Source organism: Leptodactylus fuscus, chromosome 6, assembly GCF_031893055.1.
Source record: "Leptodactylus fuscus isolate aLepFus1 chromosome 6, aLepFus1.hap2, whole genome shotgun sequence".
Taxonomy (NCBI): Eukaryota; Metazoa; Chordata; class Amphibia; order Anura; family Leptodactylidae; genus Leptodactylus; species Leptodactylus fuscus.
In genome coordinates this window covers 56,675,346-56,693,742 of record NC_134270.1, presented here as the reverse complement: position 1 = coordinate 56,693,742, position 18,397 = coordinate 56,675,346, and the positions used below count along the sequence as shown (strand labels likewise).

Sequence of the window (18,397 nt, the reverse complement as noted above, 5' to 3'; positions counted from 1 at the left end):
TCTGAGGACTGGTTTTTCCAGCAGGACAATGCGCTATGTCACACAGCTAAGTCAATCAATGTGTAGATGAAGGAGCACCACATCAAGACCCTGTCATGGCCAGCCCAATCTCCAGACCTGAACCCCACTGAAAACCTCTGGAATGTTATCAAGAAGAAGATGGACAGTCACAAGCCATCATACAAAGAAGAACTGCTTAAATTCTTGTGCCAGGAGTGACAAAGTCACCCAAAAGCAGTGTGAAATGCTGATGATAGAATGCCAAGACGCAGGAAAGCTGGGATTAAAAATCATGGTTATTCTACCAAATATTGATTTCTGAACTCTTCCTGAGATTTTTTTTGGAATATGGGATGGAAATCCATGCAAACACGGGGAGAACATAAACTCCTTGCAGATGGTTTTATGCCCTTGGCGGGATTTCAACACCAGGACTCCAGCGCTGCAAGGCTGCAGTGCTAACCACTGAGCCACCGTGTGGCCCCGGTATTGTTGTTTCTAAATGAATATGAACTTTTTTTCTTTGTATTATTTGAGGTCTGACAGCACGGCTTTTTTTTTTTTTTTTTTTTTTTTTTTTTAACTTTACTTTGATGATTTCTCATTTGCTGCAAATAAATACAATTTTTTTTGCTTTGAATTTCGGACAAAAGTTGTCAGTAGTTCATATAATAAAAGAAGAATGTTAATTTTACTCAAAAATATACCAATGAAGAGACAAGTCAGAGAAACTGAAAATTTTGCAGTGGTCTCAATTTCTTCCAGAGCTGTACAACAATGACAAATAGCGCCACCTTCTGACAGCACAAGAGACATTTTCTCTCAATACATATATACCGTAGCAGCAACATTTTTGGCAATGCTATGTAGAGAATAATAGGATAGTCCACTAAATCATTCTTTACCCTGTGAGAATAAATGCACCAGCAGTGACAAATTTCATAAGAATTCAATTGATGTGGAGTTATATTTTGTGTAGTTTAACCAGAGAATGATGAAAAGATTACACAAAATTGCTCTGTATATACAGTAATTTCCACAATAGGGGAATCTCACTGTAAAGAAACTAGAAAATTGATTTATCAATTTTGATTAACATCAAGGCTTAAGCTAAGTTCACATCTGCGATGGAGTTTCACAGAAACTGTTGATCATCAGCAGAGAGAAAAGACCTGCATAGAGGCCTTCTCTACGCCAATTTCATTTTTGAAACGATGGACACCCAGCACATCCCATTCTAGTCAATGGGTTCCGCCGGTGTCCATGTCTAACTGCTAGAACAGCAGTCCAGCTCTTAGTCGTTCAAATCCTCAGGTAAACCCGAACAATGGAGAGCCCAGCACAGATGTGAACCTAGCCCAATGTATAACACGTGGCTGTATGGTACAGGTCTTTATTAAAATTTACAAATGTCATAAGGTTCACCCATCTACACACAAGTATTCATGGCCCTGTTAAACCAAATGGATGGGTTTATTAATGTAAAACCAGATGCAGATTTGTATCCATTTTTACTAATGAAAAAACAGATGCGTTAAAGAGATCTGCTGACCGGACCCCTTAGTCTGAAGACTGTTAGGACAAGTACACACATTCAGATTTTTTTTAAGCAGTTTTTAAAGCCAACACCAGGAATTTAGAAGAACACCTGCCCTTCATAGGTATTCATCCTTTAGGAGCCACAACTGGTTTTGACTTTAAAATATGTGTCAATATAAGCTACATAGGGGCAGATTTATTAAAACTTTCTAAAAGAAAAACTGTCTAAGCTGTCCGCAGCAACAAATCACAGCGCAGCTTTCATTTTATATTTTTATATTCTGCTCCTGAAAAATTAAAGCTGCATTCTGATTGGTTGTTGTGTGTTTTCTTTAGAGTATGTTGACATGGTGGAATTTGCATCAAAGTGCCAAATTCTGCTCCAATTCTGCCTTCCATTGTTTTAAGACAGAGATCACAATGGGAATAAACAAGCTTCCCGTAAGCTCGCCGCAAATTCCAGAACGTTGATTGCGGTCGAACAGCTCACGCTAGCTTTGGTCAGAAGACCAAAACAAAGGATATGTGCACCACTGTAACTGAGGTTAAATACGGAGCCAGGTGCACCTCATTGACTATAATGGGGTCCGTCGGGTGTCCATTGTTTTAAAACTGAAACCGGCAGAGGAAAAAGTCCTTCATACAGCAAAGAGTTTGTAACAGAACTGTCTGAATTGAGCCATACCACATAACATTGAGAGTTTCTGATCGGGGACCTATGCAGTATATTCTAGTGGTCGTGAAGACATCTTACTGGTTACATCTAATTGTGGGACTTTTTAAAAAAAAAAAAAAAAAAAAAACCCTCTGAAATGTTAAAAAGTCCATCAGAAGACCTATTTAAAAAAAGTGTTAATATTCAGAAAAGAAGAAAGTGCTCTAATAATAATTAGTACAGCATTGCTGATAATGACATGTACTATAAAGCACAATATTTATTCCACATCTCTAGTTAAAGGGAGTCTGTCAGCAGTAAATTGGTTATAATCTTAATCACTGCACCTTGTAGAGGGGATTCTAGTTTGTAAGGAAAAGGGGGGGGCGTTAAAAAAAAAAAAGTTAAAATATTTTTAAAAAATTTAAAAACTCTAAAACAAAGCCTCCCATTGATTTCAATGTGGAGTGCGCATAAGCTGGCAAACATTGAAGTCAATGGGATCTGTTTTGAAGCGCCTCACTCTGACACGTGTTTACATGTCAGAATGCGCGGCGCGTTACTCCGTGGGAACGGAGCCCAACTCTCTTCCTACCAATAATGTGATCTCTCACTCACCTTGATCAATCGAGTGCTGAGGCAACTGACTAAGCTGGCTATTAACCACTCCGGCATATGACCGCAGGAACGCCTCTTCACTGGGCGTCAACTACAAGGAGAGAGTGTAAACATATAACAAATGTAACTCATGTATGTGAATCCAGATGCTTGAGTAAATATACGTCTACAGCCAACAGTGGCACAAATACTCACATTGGAGCCCATCTTCCGAAGCATAAGTAAGACCCGCACCTTCTGCTGAACATACATCTCTTCAGACGGAGCCTTTCCGGGGGCCCCCTCACGGTTCATACCCCCTGCCCTGGTCCCTACAAGAACCAATATAATAAGTCACAAGACATCGGTTTATTGCAAATTACATTTTTGCTTATCTACTAAAGAAACAATTGCAGTGACAACCTCTAGATGGCAATGTTTATTATTAATAATGTAATAATAATAGACAACAGGTGAGTGTCTTGAAAACCCAAGGATAGCAACTGACGCCTCAAAGATGCTGCACATTTTCTTCTATTTTTACTTTTATTCTTTGACAAAAATAGCATGCATTTGCTTTTCTGTGCTGCTCATACAACTTCGTAATAAAGCGGCCAGGACATTGATAGGCTACTGTAGCCCAACAAATTAACTCTAACTTATAAACTGCCTGAATTATTGCCAAAATCCACACCAGCATCTAGGGAACTTAGATATCAATTCTGGGACATGGATGGGCTAGAGATGCCCCTAATTTATTAAGAAGCATGCATCAACACAGAGGATGTTAGGCATGGGGCATGAAATGCTAGACTTGTTAAATTCCCCATGTTTTGTACTGCAAGACGTTTATCAGCTACTAGGTCCTTTTACCCTTTAGAAGGGGTTATACCATAAACTACAGATTTTTATTTTATTTTTTGTACTCTGCCTAAATAACTTTGTGAGGCTCCATTCCCACAGAGTAACGCGCCGCGCATTCAGACACGTGTCAGAGTGTGAGCGCTCATAACAGATCCCATTCACTTCAATGTGTGCCGGCTTACGGGCGCTACACATTGAAATCAATGTAAGGCTTTTTAACCCATTGATTTCAATGTGTAGCACGCATGAGCTGGCACACATTGATGGGATCTGTTCTGAGCGCTCACACTTTGACATGTGTATACGTGTCTGAATGCGCGGTAAGTTACTCCGTGGGAACGGAGCCTAACACATAGTGATATAAGCCCAAATGTACTTGCAATGCGTTTTTCCCCCTCATGTGTTCTTCCTTCAGTGGTTTGCCTTTCTGCATTGAAGGAAATATTCCTGCACTGCCTTGCATTGATTACACTTTAAGGCCGGGGCCCCACGCCGTGATTTACCCAGTGCAGTTTTGGAAATCACAGCACATCAATTATACGTACGGAAACGCCGGCGGTTTCCCAATAGGTAGAAAATTCCGTGGAGGAAAATTCCTTGAACTTTCTGTCTAAAGCGCTGCAGGAAGAACCGTGATGTGCTTTACTGCTGCGAGATGTCCCGTGAGGCCTTAGCCTAAGAAACTACACTTTTTCAGAAGTCGAGAGTATGCTGAGCAAGCACAACTTATTGTTTGCCCTTACAACTCACTACACAGGGACACTGAACCACTATAGTGGCTCTCACTTTGTGTGCTTGACCATCTGGGAAAGAACTACTGACAGACATAACCAGTAGTTACTAGACAGACACATTGGCACTGAGGCACCGGGGTAGTGATCAATAACAATGAAATTGGTTTAGAGAATACATTTAGGATGTTATAATTTCATGAACACTGAAGAAGAAAATTACTTTTTGTTATAGAGATATCCCTTTAGATCTTTCTCCAGTCTAAAATTTAAAATATTCACAACTTTATATTTTCATTTTCAGACCTCTCTCCTGGATGGAAACATTTTTGTTCACATTCAGAGGCTGGATTTTTTTTTTCCTCTTGTACATTCAATCTGTATGGCTAATATCAGTTGATATGATCTGGATGATGAACACATACCTCTTGTTGAAGGATTTCCAGCCAGTAGAATGGAATGTAGGTGACACTGCAGAGAAGAGAAAAAAAAAATTGGGGGTTTAGAAACTGTGTAACAAAGTCATAATGATAATCAGTTCCATATCTGTGTCCACAGCTGGTAAAAATCATCAAGTAACTCAAGGATTACCAGTCCCCAGGTCTCAAAAGCCCAATGATAAACCTCACCGGCATTTTGGTGTTTTGTTTATCCAGATCTTTTCAGCCATTCCAAAGATTTAAGCCCTGTTATTGTTCATGCAAATTAGGTTACATTAGCTATGCAGGTGGTGACACTAGATGGCGCACAGAGACCCCTCCCCAAGGAGAAATCACAGAGTTACCAACCACTTAAAGGGGTTTTCCCATCACAAGGATCCTATCTATACTGCTTGTTAATGTGAATATAAAAGACTTTTCCTAAATACACTGCTTCAGCAAAACTGCTTTGTTTGTCCACCATCTTACTTTATTCAATTCATTGTTGACACAGCCCTTGACCTATCTGCTCAAAAGTCAAGCGATGTATCTGCCTGCTCTCAGGGGGTAGGGGCTGAGTGCACGGGAGCGAGCCTGTGTATCTAGCTATTCCTGTGTCTACACCACGTGACCTACCTCCCTGCTCTCAGATAGAGGTGGGGGGCCGCTTTCATTTCTGAACTCGTCTGCTGTTCTCCCAGTTATCAGGCTAGCTAATTCAATTGTGTTCAATATGGAAGAGACAGGCAGTCTCTGTATGTAACACAGAATGGAGTTGCTCCTGCCTGTACTTCATAGTCCAATATTGTGCATATAGTGTTATATGAGGACCTTTGATGACATCACAGGCCCTTCAGCCGCCCCATAGGATCACGCTATGTGGTGGGCGGAGCTACACAGTAATTTGGGGCAGAGCTAAATGGCAGGTTGCATGTGAAACCCCGCCCACCAAATGACAAAAGAAACCAGGAAGAAAGAATATTTTACAGCAGTGAAGACTGGTGAGTATGCGACGTGGGAATACCCCTTTAACCATTACACCATAATTTGGATCACTATAAGGGCTTACTATAAGGGCCCGTACACATGGAGTTAATGCGAGTGCATTTTAGCATAATACATGTGCAAAAAATTTAATTGAAGTCAATGGGAGTTCTATTTTAATATGTGTATACTATACACGTGTATTAAGCTAAAATGCGCTCGCGTTAACTCCGTGTGCAAGAGCCCTAACACTATATCTGTGGAATAGATTAATCGATTTGGATAGATAAAATGCAGTGGGTGACAGCGAGGTATGTCAATGGGTTTTTCAGACCTTGTAACAGGCTCCCCAACAGGGCTGTGGGATCAATAGACCAGACCAACAACTCCTATTTTCTACAGCCTGACTCCTGTTCTTTATCTGACTCCATGTCTAGGTCATTCAGAAGCAGTAAAAATCATCTACTTCATAAAAAAAAAAAAAAAAGCTAATGATTGTATGACGATATATGTGTAACTATATCATGCCAATAAATGTATAGTACAATTAAAAATAATTCTATTTGAAAGCCAGCGTTGATTATTTTTTTTTTTACACACTTTACTCAAAATTGACACCAACTGACTCCGCAGTCCTAAAATTTCAGCAATGCAACTCTTAATATTTTGTAACTATTATTTCTGAATACACTCTTACATTTTGCATGATGACAAATTCAACAAGTGAGGGCCCCTTCACACGGAGTTTACGCTCCTCTCATTCAGACACGTATACACGAGTGCTTCAAAACACATCCCATTCACTTCAATGGGAGCGCGCGTAAAGCAAAAGACAGGCGCATTTTTGTGGCACTGGTTTCGGGGTTTCCCAGTTGCACAAAACCAAACGTCCTTCATATAAGAGGTTAACACTGGTGAAGGAGATCCTGAGCCTGCAGAACTGGATACATCCATACATACAGCTCCTATGGTCATACACGTTTCTGAAATTGGTTCTTAAATTACAGTTATGATAGCAGCTGTCATGCAGCCAACACTAAGAATCCGCCCATCCCCTCCTGGCCGAAGATCACATTCACCCAGGTCAGAGATACCGAGTAACAGCTTAGGCTGGATCTCTATTTGTCATATGATAAAAAAAAGATAAGTATATTAAGAGTTTTCTGATATCAAGAAAAAAACACAAAAAACACTTATTACATAATGAAAACATCTGCAATTTTTTGAGAGTTGGTAAAATATGCTGACCGGTTTGATATTTTGGAGCTCATAAACATTGAAAACAAAAGAGGTTGTGAAAAAAAACACGGCATCAGCTTTTTAGGCTGGGTTCACATCTGCGTCTGGTATCCATCTGCTACCGTTTTAAGAGAAAAATCCATTTTTATTTTTTTTATTTTTTTAAAGACTGATTAGTCAGTGGATGTCCCTTAAAAAAAAAAAGTGAAAGTTTTTGTCAGGGCGGGTTCACACCTGTGCCCGGTCTCAACTTTGCAGGTTTCCGTCTTCTGCCCAAGAAACTGGACAGGAGACTGAAACCGGCAGTCAGTTTTCAAACCCATTCATTTGAATGGGTTTGCAAAGTGTCCGGCCGTGAGTGTCTTCTGCCTCTCTGCGGCGAAAGTTTTTTTTTAACCGGACACAAAGTCGGACATGCAGGACTTTGTGTCCAGTTTAAAAAAAAAAAAAAAAACAAGGACCAGAAGATGCTCACGGGCGGACACTGACTGCTGGTTTCCGTCTCCTGTCCAGTTTCTCAGGCAGAAGATGGAAACCCACAAAGCGGAGACTGGGCATATATGTGAACTTGCCCTACGTTGGTAATTAGAGATGAGCGAACACTAAAATGTTCGAGGTTCGAAATTCGATTCGAACAGCCGCTCAATGTTCGTGTGTTCGAACGGGTTTCGAACCCCATTATAGTCTATGGGGAACAGATACTCGTTAAGGGGGAAACCCAAATCCGTGTCTGGAGGGTCACCAAGTCCACTATGACACCCCAGGAAATGATGCCAACACCTCTGGAATGACACTGGGACAGCAGGGGAAGCATGTCTGGGGGCATCTAACACACCAAAGACCCTCTATTACCCCAACATCACAGCCTAACAACTACACACTTTACACACTCAATACCACCTCTCTGACAGTAGGAAAACACCTTGAAACATGTGTATTTGGCACTTGCAGTGAGGAGAGCTTGTCACCAGCAGTGAATTTGGCCCTTGTAGTAAGTTGAGGTTGGCACCAACATTTGTTTTGAAAATCAGGGTGGATTGAGCCTCTAACCAGCAGAGTTTGGGCAAATTCATGGTGGAGGGAGCCTCTAAACACCCCAGTTTGGGCAAATTCATGGTGGAGGGAGCCTCTAAAAACCCCAGTTTGGACCAATTCATGGTGGAGGGAGCCTCTAACCAGCCCAGTTTGGGCAAATTCATGGTGGAGGGAGCCTCTAAAAAACCCAGTTTGGACCAATTCATGGTGGAGGGAGCCTCTAACCAGCCCAGTTTGGGCAAATTCATGGTGGAGGGAGCCTCTAACCAGCCCAGTTTGGACCAATTAATGGTGGAGGGAGCCTCTAACCAGCCCAGTTTGGACCAATTAATGGTGGAGGGAGCCTCTAACCAGCCCAGTTTGAACCAATTCATGGTGGAGGGAGCCTCTAAACAGCCCAGTTTGGGCAAATTCATGGTGGAGGGAGCCTCTAAAAAACCCAGTTTGGACCAATTCATGGTGGAGGGAGCCTCTAACCAGCCCAGTTTGGACCAATTAATGGTGGAGGGAGCCTCTAACCAGCCCAGTTTGGACCAATTCATGGTGGAGGGAGCCTCTAAACAGCCAAGTTTTGGGAAATTCATGGTGGAGGGAGCCTCTAACCAGCCCAGTTTGGACCAATTCATGGTGGAGGGAGCCTCTAAACAGCCAAGTTTTGGGAAATTCATGGTGGAGGGAGCCTCTAACCAGCCCAGTTTGGACCAATTCATGGTGGAGGGAGCCTCTAAAAAACCCAGTTTGGACCAATTCATGGTGGAGGGAGCCTCTAAACAGCCCAGTTTGGGCAAATTCATGGTGGAGGGAGCCTCTAACCAGCCCAGTTTGGACCAATTAATGGTGGAGGGAGCCTCTAAACAGCCCAGTTTGGGCAAATTCATGGTGGAGGGAGCCTCTAACCAGCCCAGTTTGGACCAATTCATGGTGGAGGGAGCCTCTAACCAGCCCAGTTTGGGCAAATTCATGGTGGAGGGAGCCTCTAAAAAACCCAGTTTGGACCAATTCATGGTGGAGGGAGCCTCTAACCAGCCCAGTTTGGGCAAATTCATGGTGGAGGGAGCCTCTAACCAGCCCAGTTTGGACCAATTAATGGTGGAGGGAGCCTCTAACCAGCCCAGTTTGGACCAATTCATGGTGGAGGGAGCCTCTAACCAGCCCAGTTTGGACCAATTAATGGTGGAGGGAGCCTCTAAACAGCCAAGTTTTGGGAAATTCATGGTGGAGGGAGCCTCTAACCAGCCCAGTTTGGACCAATTCATGGTGGAGGGAGCCTCTAAACAGCCCAGTTTGGGCAAATTCATGGTGGAGGGAGCCTCTAAAAAACCCAGTTTGGCCCAATTCATGGTGGAGGGAGCCTCTAATTAGCCCAGTTTGGACCAATTAATTGTGGAGGGAGCCTCTAACCAGCCCAGTTTGGACCAATTAATGGTGGAGGGAGCCTCTAAACAGCCCAGTTTGGGCAAATTCATGGTGGAGGGAGCCTCTAACCAGCCCAGTTTGGACCAATTAATGGTGGAGGGAGCCTCTAACCAGCCCAGTTTGGACCAATTAATGGTGGAGGGAGCCTCTAACCACCCCAGTTTGGACCAATTCATGGTGGAGGGAGCCTCTAACCAGCCCAGTTTGGACCAATTCATGGTGGAGGGAGCCTCTAAAAAACCCAGTTTGGACCAATTCATGGTGGAGGGAGCCTCTAAACAGCCCAGTTTGGGCAAATTCATGGTGGAGGGAGCCTCTAAAAAACCCAGTTTGGACCAATTCATGGTGGAGGGAGCCTCTAACCAGCCCAGTTTGGACCAATTAATGGTGGAGGGAGCCTCTAAACAGCCAAGTTTGGACCAATTCATGGTGGAGGGAGCCTCTAAAAACCCCAGTTTGGACCAATTCATGGTGGAGGGAGCCTCTAACCAGCCCAGTTTGGACCAATTAATGGTGGAGGGAGCCTCTAACCAGCCCAGTTTGGACCAATTAATGGTGGAGGGAGCCTCTAACCACCCCAGTTTGGACCAATTCATGGTGGAGGGAGCCTCTAAACAGCCAAGTTTGGACCAATTCATGGTGAAGGGAGCCTCTAAAAACCCGTTTGGACCAATTCATGGTGGAGGGAGCCTCTAACCAGCCCAGTTTGGGCAAATTCATGGTGGAGGGAGCCTCTAAACAGCCCAGTTTGGGCAAATTCATGGTGGAGGGAGCCTCTAACCAGCCCAGTTTGGACCAATTAATGGTGGAGGGAGCCTCTAACCAGCCCAGTTTGGACCAATTAATGGTGGAGGGAGCCTCTAACCACCCCAGTTTGGACCAATTCATGGTGGAGGGAGCCTCTAAACAGCCAAGTTTGGACCAATTCATGGTGGAGGGAGCCTCTAAAAACCCCAGTTTGGACCAATTCATGGTGGAGGGAGCCTCTAACCAGCCCAGTTTGGACCAATTAATGGTGGAGGGAGCCTCTAAACAGCCAAGTTTTGGGAAATTCATGGTGGAGGGAGCCTCTAACCAGCCCAGTTTGGACCAATTCATGGTGGAGGGAGCCTCTAAAAAACCCAGTTTGGACCAATTCATGGTGGAGGGAGCCTCTAACCAGCCCAGTTTGGACCAATTCATGGTGGAGGGAGCCTCTAAACAGCCCAGTTTGGGCAAATTCATGGTGGAGGGAGCCTCTAAAAAACCCAGTTTGGACCAATTCATGGTGGAGGGAGCCTCTAATTAGCCCAGTTTGGACCAATTAATTGTGGAGGGAGCCTCTAACCAGCCCAGTTTGGACCAATTAATGGTGGAGGGAGCCTCTAAACAGCCCAGTTTGGGCAAATTCATGGTGGAGGGAGCCTCTAACCAGCCCAGTTTGGACCAATTAATGGTGGAGGGAGCCTCTAACCAGCCCAGTTTGGACCAATTAATGGTGGAGGGAGCCTCTAACCACCCCAGTTTGGACCAATTCATGGTGGAGGGAGCCTCTAACCAGCCCAGTTTGGACCAATTCATGGTGGAGGGAGCCTCTAAAAAACCCAGTTTGGACCAATTCATGGTGGAGGGAGCCTCTAAACAGCCCAGTTTGGGCAAATTCATGGTGGAGGGAGCCTCTAAAAAACCCAGTTTGGACCAATTCATGGTGGAGGGAGCCTCTAACCAGCCCAGTTTGGACCAATTAATGGTGGAGGGAGCCTCTAAACAGCCAAGTTTGGACCAATTCATGGTGGAGGGAGCCTCTAAAAACCCCAGTTTGGACCAATTCATGGTGGAGGGAGCCTCTAACCAGCCCAGTTTGGACCAATTAATGGTGGAGGGAGCCTCTAACCAGCCCAGTTTGGACCAATTAATGGTGGAGGGAGCCTCTAACCACCCCAGTTTGGACCAATTCATGGTGGAGGGAGCCTCTAAACAGCCAAGTTTGGACCAATTCATGGTGAAGGGAGCCTCTAAAAACCCGTTTGGACCAATTCATGGTGGAGGGAGCCTCTAACCAGCCCAGTTTGGGCAAATTCATGGTGGAGGGAGCCTCTAAACAGCCCAGTTTGGGCAAATTCATGGTGGAGGGAGCCTCTAACCAGCCCAGTTTGGACCAATTAATGGTGGAGGGAGCCTCTAACCAGCCCAGTTTGGACCAATTAATGGTGGAGGGAGCCTCTAACCACCCCAGTTTGGACCAATTCATGGTGGAGGGAGCCTCTAAACAGCCAAGTTTGGACCAATTCATGGTGGAGGGAGCCTCTAAAAACCCCAGTTTGGACCAATTCATGGTGGAGGGAGCCTCTAACCAGCCCAGTTTGGACCAATTAATGGTGGAGGGAGCCTCTAAACAGCCAAGTTTTGGGAAATTCATGGTGGAGGGAGCCTCTAACCAGCCCAGTTTGGACCAATTCATGGTGGAGGGAGCCTCTAAAAAACCCAGTTTGGACCAATTCATGGTGGAGGGAGCCTCTAAACAGCCCAGTTTGGGCAAATTCATGGTGGAGGGAGCCTCTAACCAGCCCAGTTTGGACCAATTAATGGTGGAGGGAGCCTCTAAACAGCCCAGTTTGGGCAAATTCATGGTGGAGGGAGCCTCTAACCAGCCCAGTTTGGACCAATTCATGGTGGAGGGAGCCTCTAACCAGCCCAGTTTGGGCAAATTCATGGTGGAGGGAGCCTCTAAAAAACCCAGTTTGGACCAATTCATGGTGGAGGGAGCCTCTAACCAGCCCAGTTTGGGCAAATTCATGGTGGAGGGAGCCTCTAACCAGCCCAGTTTGGACCAATTAATGGTGGAGGGAGCCTCTAACCAGCCCAGTTTGGACCAATTCATGGTGGAGGGAGCCTCTAACCAGCCCAGTTTGGACCAATTAATGGTGGAGGGAGCCTCTAAACAGCCAAGTTTTGGGAAATTCATGGTGGAGGGAGCCTCTAACCAGCCCAGTTTGGACCAATTCATGGTGGAGGGAGCCTCTAAACAGCCCAGTTTGGGCAAATTCATGGTGGAGGGAGCCTCTAAAAAACCCAGTTTGGACCAATTCATGGTGGAGGGAGCCTCTAATTAGCCCAGTTTGGACCAATTAATTGTGGAGGGAGCCTCTAACCAGCCCAGTTTGGACCAATTAATGGTGGAGGGAGCCTCTAAACAGCCCAGTTTGGGCAAATTCATGGTGGAGGGAGCCTCTAACCAGCCCAGTTTGGACCAATTAATGGTGGAGGGAGCCTCTAACCAGCCCAGTTTGGACCAATTAATGGTGGAGGGAGCCTCTAACCAGCCCAGTTTGGACCAATTCATGGTGGAGGGAGCCTCTAAAAAACCCAGTTTGGACCAATTCATGGTGGAGGGAGCCTCTAAACAGCCCAGTTTGGGCAAATTCATGGTGGAGGGAGCCTCTAAAAAACCCAGTTTGGACCAATTCATGGTGGAGGGAGCCTCTAACCAGCCCAGTTTGGACCAATTAATGGTGGAGGGAGCCTCTAAACAGCCAAGTTTGGACCAATTCATGGTGGAGGGAGCCTCTAAAAACCCCAGTTTGGACCAATTCATGGTGGAGGGAGCCTCTAACCAGCCCAGTTTGGACCAATTAATGGTGGAGGGAGCCTCTAACCAGCCCAGTTTGGACCAATTAATGGTGGAGGGAGCCTCTAACCACCCCAGTTTGGACCAATTCATGGTGGAGGGAGCCTCTAAACAGCCAAGTTTGGACCAATTCATGGTGGAGGGAGCCTCTAACCAGCCCAGTTTGGGCAAATTCATGGTGGAGGGAGCCTCTAAACAGCCCAGTTTGGGCAAATTCATGGTGGAGGGAGCCTCTAACCAGCCCAGTTTGGACCAATTAATGGTGGAGGGAGCCTCTAACCAGCCCAGTTTGGACCAATTAATGGTGGAGGGAGCCTCTAACCACCCCAGTTTGGACCAATTCATGGTGGAGGGAGCCTCTAAACAGCCAAGTTTGGACCAATTCATGGTGGAGGGAGCCTCTAAAAACCCCAGTTTGGACCAATTCATGGTGGAGGGAGCCTCTAACCAGCCCAGTTTGGACCAATTAATGGTGGAGGGAGCCTCTAAACAGCCAAGTTTTGGGAAATTCATGGTGGAGGGAGCCTCTAACCAGCCCAGTTTGGACCAATTCATGGTGGAGGGAGCCTCTAAACAGCCCAGTTTGGGCAAATTCATGGTGGAGGGAGCCTCTAAAAAACCCAGTTTGGACCAATTCATGGTGGAGGGAGCCTCTAATTAGCCCAGTTTGGACCAATTAATTGTGGAGGGAGCCTCTAACCAGCCCAGTTTGGACCAATTAATGGTGGAGGGAGCCTCTAAACAGCCCAGTTTGGGCAAATTCATGGTGGAGGGAGCCTCTAACCAGCCCAGTTTGGACCAATTAATGGTGGAGGGAGCCTCTAACCAGCCCAGTTTGGACCAATTAATGGTGGAGGGAGCCTCTAACCACCCCAGTTTGGACCAATTCATGGTGGAGGGAGCCTCTAACCAGCCCAGTTTGGACCAATTCATGGTGGAGGGAGCCTCTAACCAGCCCAGTTTGGACCAATTAATGGTGGAGGGAGCCTCTAACCACCCCAGTTTGGACCAATTCATGGTGGAGGGAGCCTCTAAAAAACCCAGTTTGGACCAATTCATGGTGGAGGGAGCCTCTAAACAGCCCAGTTTGGGCAAATTCATGGTGGAGGGAGCCTCTAAACAGCCCAGTTTGGGCAAATTCATGGTGGAGGGAGCCTCTAACCAGCCCAGTTTGGACCAATTAATGGTGGAGGGAGCCTCTAACCAGCCCAGTTTGGACCAATTCATGGTGGAGGGAGCCTCTAAACAGCCCAGTTTGGGCAAATTCATGGTGGAAGGAGCCTCTAACCAGCAGAGTTGTGGGAAAGCAGGGTGGAGGGAGCCTCTAACCAGCAGAGTTGGTGGAAATCAGGGTGGAGGGAGCCTCTAACCAGCAGAGTTGGGGGAAATCATGTTGGAGGGAGCCTAGTATTAGCAGAATTGTGCAACGCTTATGGTGGATGAGTATGAGGATGCGGAGGAATTGGAGAGGTTGAGTACAGACATGGAGTTTCATGTTGGGGTGCTTTACACAGGTGGGCACAAAAATGAAGGCTCTATCCAGTGGTGGTTCATTTTTATCAAAGTGAGCCGGTCGGCACTCTCAGCTGACAGACGGGTGCGCTTGTCAGTGATGATGCCACCGGCTGCACTGAACACCCTCTCAGATAGGACGCTGGCGGCAGGACAGGACAGCACCTCCAAGGCATATAGGGCAAGTTCAAGCCACAGGTCCAACTTCGACACCCAATACGTGTAGGGCGCAGAGGGGTCGGAGAGGACAGGGCTGTGGTCGGAAAGGTATTCCCGCAACATGCGCCTATACTTCTCACGCCTGGTGACACTAGGACCCTCCGTGGCGGCACTTTGGCGAGGGGGTGCCATCAAGGTGTCCCAGACCTTAGACAGTGTGCCCCTCGTTTGTGTGGACCGGTGAGAACTTGGTTGCCTACTGGAGGAACTGCCCTCCCTGCCGCCACTGTCACATGCTGGAAACATCTCCATCATATTCTGCACCAATTGCCTGTGGCAAGCATTGATGCGATTGGCCCTCCCCTCTACCGGAATAAAAGACGAGATGTTGTTTTTATACCGGGGGTCAAGGATAGCAAAGATCCAGTACTGGTTGTCCTCCATGATTTTGACAATACGCTTGTCGGTTGTAAAGCACCCCAACATGAACTCAGCCATGTCTGCCACAGTGTTAGTTGGCATGACTCCTCTGGCCCCACCGGAAAGTTCAATCTCCATTTCCTCCTCATCCTCCATGTCTACCCATCCGCGCTGCAACAATGGGACGATTCGAAGTTGCCCGGAAGCCTCCTGTATCACCATCACATCATCGGACAACTCTTCTTCCTCCTCCTCCTCCTCCTCCTCCTCCTCCATTAAACGCAGTGAAGCGGACAGATGTGTGGACCTACTCTCCAGCTGTGACGGATCGGATGCTATCCCTAACTCCTCTGTGTGATCTGAGTTATCCCTGATGTCAATCAGGGATTCTCTCAGAACACACAAGAGCGGGATTGTAAGGCTCACCATCGCATCCTCAGAGCTCACCCTCCTTGTGGACTCCTCAAAGACCCGTAGGATGTCACAAAGGTCTCTCATCCATGGCCACTCATGGATGTGAAACTGAGGCAGCTGACTTTGTGGCACCCTAGGGTTTTGTAGCTGGTATTCCATCAAAGGTCTCTGCTGCTCAACCACTCTATTCAACATCTGAAACGTTGAGTTCCAGCGTGTGGGGACGTCGCACAAAAGCCGGTGTTGTGGCACATGCAGGCGTTGCTGGAGAGATTTTAAGCTAGCAGCGGCTACTGTCGACTTGCGAAAGTGGGCGCACATGCGCCGCACTTTCACCAGTAGCTCTGGAACATTGGGGTAGCTCTTTAGGAAACGTTGCACCACTAGGTTGAAGACGTGGGCCAGGCATGGAACATGTTGGAGTCCGGCAAGCTCCAGAGCTGCTACCAGGTTCCGGCCGTTATCACAAACGACCATGCCTGGGCCCAGGTGCAGCGGCTCAAACCATATTGCCGTCTCATCGAGGAGGGCATCCCTCACCTCGGAGGCAGTGTGCTGTCTGTCCCCCAAGCTGATCAGCTTCAGCACAGCCTGCTGACGTCTACCAACGCCAGTGCTGCAACGTTTCCAACTCGTAGCTGGGGTCAATCTAACAGCGGAGGAGGAGGCGGTGGCGGAGGAGGAGGCGGAGGAGGAGGCGGTAGAGGAGGAGGAGGAGGGGGGTGTTCTTCTCGTGTCCCTGCCAGGAATGTTAGGCGGGGAGACGAGGTACACCGGGCCAGTTTGGGAAGCAGTCCCAGCCTCAACTACATTTACCCAGTGTGCCGTCAGTGAAATGTAGCGTCCCTGTCCGCATGCACTTGTCCACGCGTCGGTGGTCAAGTGGACCTTTGTGCAAAGCGCGGAACTAAGGGCCCGCCTGATGTTGAGTGACACGTGCTGGTGCAAGGCGGGGACGGCACACCGGGAGAAGTAGTGACGGCTAGGGACGGCATAGCGAGGTGCCGCAGTTGCCATCAGGTCCAGGAAGGCGGGAGTTTCAACAAGCCGGAACGCCAACATCTCCTGGGCCAGCAGTTTAGCGATGTTGGCGTTCAAGGCTTGCGCGTGTGGGTGGTTAGCAGTGTATTTCTGCCGCCGCTCCAATGTCTGAGAGATGGTGGGTTGTTGTAAAGAAACGCCTGATGGTGCCTTTGATGGTGCAGGAGAAGGAGATAAGACAGGACCAGGGGAGGATGAGGTAGAAGTCAACAAAGTGGCGGAGGCAGATGAAGTGGTGTCCTGGCTCGTCCTCTGGAGTGCATCGCCAGCACAGTCAGCAGTGGCAGTGGCAGAGGCAGAGGCAGTGGCAGTGGCGTGAACGGCAGGCGGCCTTTGTCCTGCCGTTGCTGCCTGCCACTGATTCCAGTGCTTGGATTCCAAATGACGGCGCATTGAAGTGGTGGACAGGTTGCTCTTCTCAGAGCCCCTAATCAATTTCGAGAGGCAAATTGTGCAGACAACACTATATCTGTCCTCGGCGCATTCCTTGAAAAAACTCCACACCTTCGAGAAACGTGCCCTCGAGGTGGGAGTTTTTCGGGGCTGGGTACGAACTGGAACATCTTGGGAGATTCCGGGTGTGGCCTGGCTTCGCCTAAGCTGCTGACCTCTGCCTCTGCCTCTAGCTACCCTTTTTGGTGCTGCACCTGCCTTAACATCCACACTACTTTCCCCGCTTGACATCCCCCCTGTCCAGGTCGGGTCAGTGTCCTCATCATCCACCACTTCCTCTTCCAACTCCTGTCTCATCTCCTCCTCCCGCACAATGCGCCAGTCAACTGGATGCCCTGACGGCAACTGCGTCACATCATCGTCGATGAGGGTGGGTTGCTGGTCATCCACCACCAAATCGAACGGAGATGGAGGAGACTCTAGTGTTTGAGCATCTGGACACAGATGCTCCTCTGTTAGGTTCGTGGAATCGTGACGTGGAGAGGCAGGTTGAGGGACAATGAAAGGAGCGGAGAACAGCTCTGGGGAGCAGGGACAGTTTGGGTTATTGTTCTGTAAAGCTTCGGAATTTTGGGAGGAAGGAAGACAAGACTGTTGGGTAATAGGAGGAGAGGAGGCAGAGTCTGACTGGCTGCTGGACAATGTGCTGTAAGCGTTCTCTGACAGCCATTGCAAGACCTGTTCCTGGTTCTCGGGCCTACTAAGGTTTGTACCCTGCAGTTTAGTTAATGTGGCAAGCAACCCTGGCACTGTGGAGTGGCGCAATGCTTGCTGCCCCACAGGAGTAGGCACGGGACGCCCTGTGGCTTCACTGCTACCTTGCTCCCCAGAACCATTCCCCCGACCTCGCCCACGGCCTCGTCCACGTCCCTTTCCGGGAGCCTTGCGCATTTTGAATTCCTAGTTAGAAATTGGCACTGTATACCAGTAGTAAAAATTGTGGGTGCACGTAACCCCAATATATTCTTTGAATTCCCAGTCAGACACTGGCACTATATGGCAGTAGCAAGAAATGAGGGTATTTGTATTCCCAATATACTCTTTGAATTCCCAGTCAGACAATGGCACTGTATACCAGTAGTAAAAATTGTGGGTGCACGTAACCCCAATATATTCTTTGAATTCCCAGTCAGACACTGGCACTATATGGCAGTAGCAAGAAATGAGGGTATTTGTATTCCCAATATACTCTTTGAATTCCCAGTCAGACAATGGCACTGTATACCAGTAGTAAAAATTGTGGGTGCACGTAACCCCAATATATTCTTTGAATTACCAGTCAGAAACTGGCACTATATGGCAGTAGCAAGAA

General features: G+C 47.3%; 1 protein-coding gene across 1 annotated transcript in view; it reads right to left on the bottom strand.

Moving 5' to 3' along the window:
* CTNNBIP1 (catenin beta interacting protein 1) overlaps positions 1-18,397 on the bottom strand; it is a 53,666-nt gene that overhangs the window by 20,792 nt on the left and 14,477 nt on the right. The window contains exons 2-4 of the mRNA XM_075280056.1: positions 4,812-4,857; positions 3,008-3,123; positions 2,813-2,903 (exon numbers count right to left, since the gene is read on the bottom strand). Of these exons, the coding sequence (XP_075136157.1) occupies positions 2,813-2,903; positions 3,008-3,106 (190 nt within the window). The 5' untranslated portion in view covers positions 3,107-3,123; positions 4,812-4,857. The remainder of the gene's footprint in view (positions 1-2,812; positions 2,904-3,007; positions 3,124-4,811; positions 4,858-18,397) is intronic.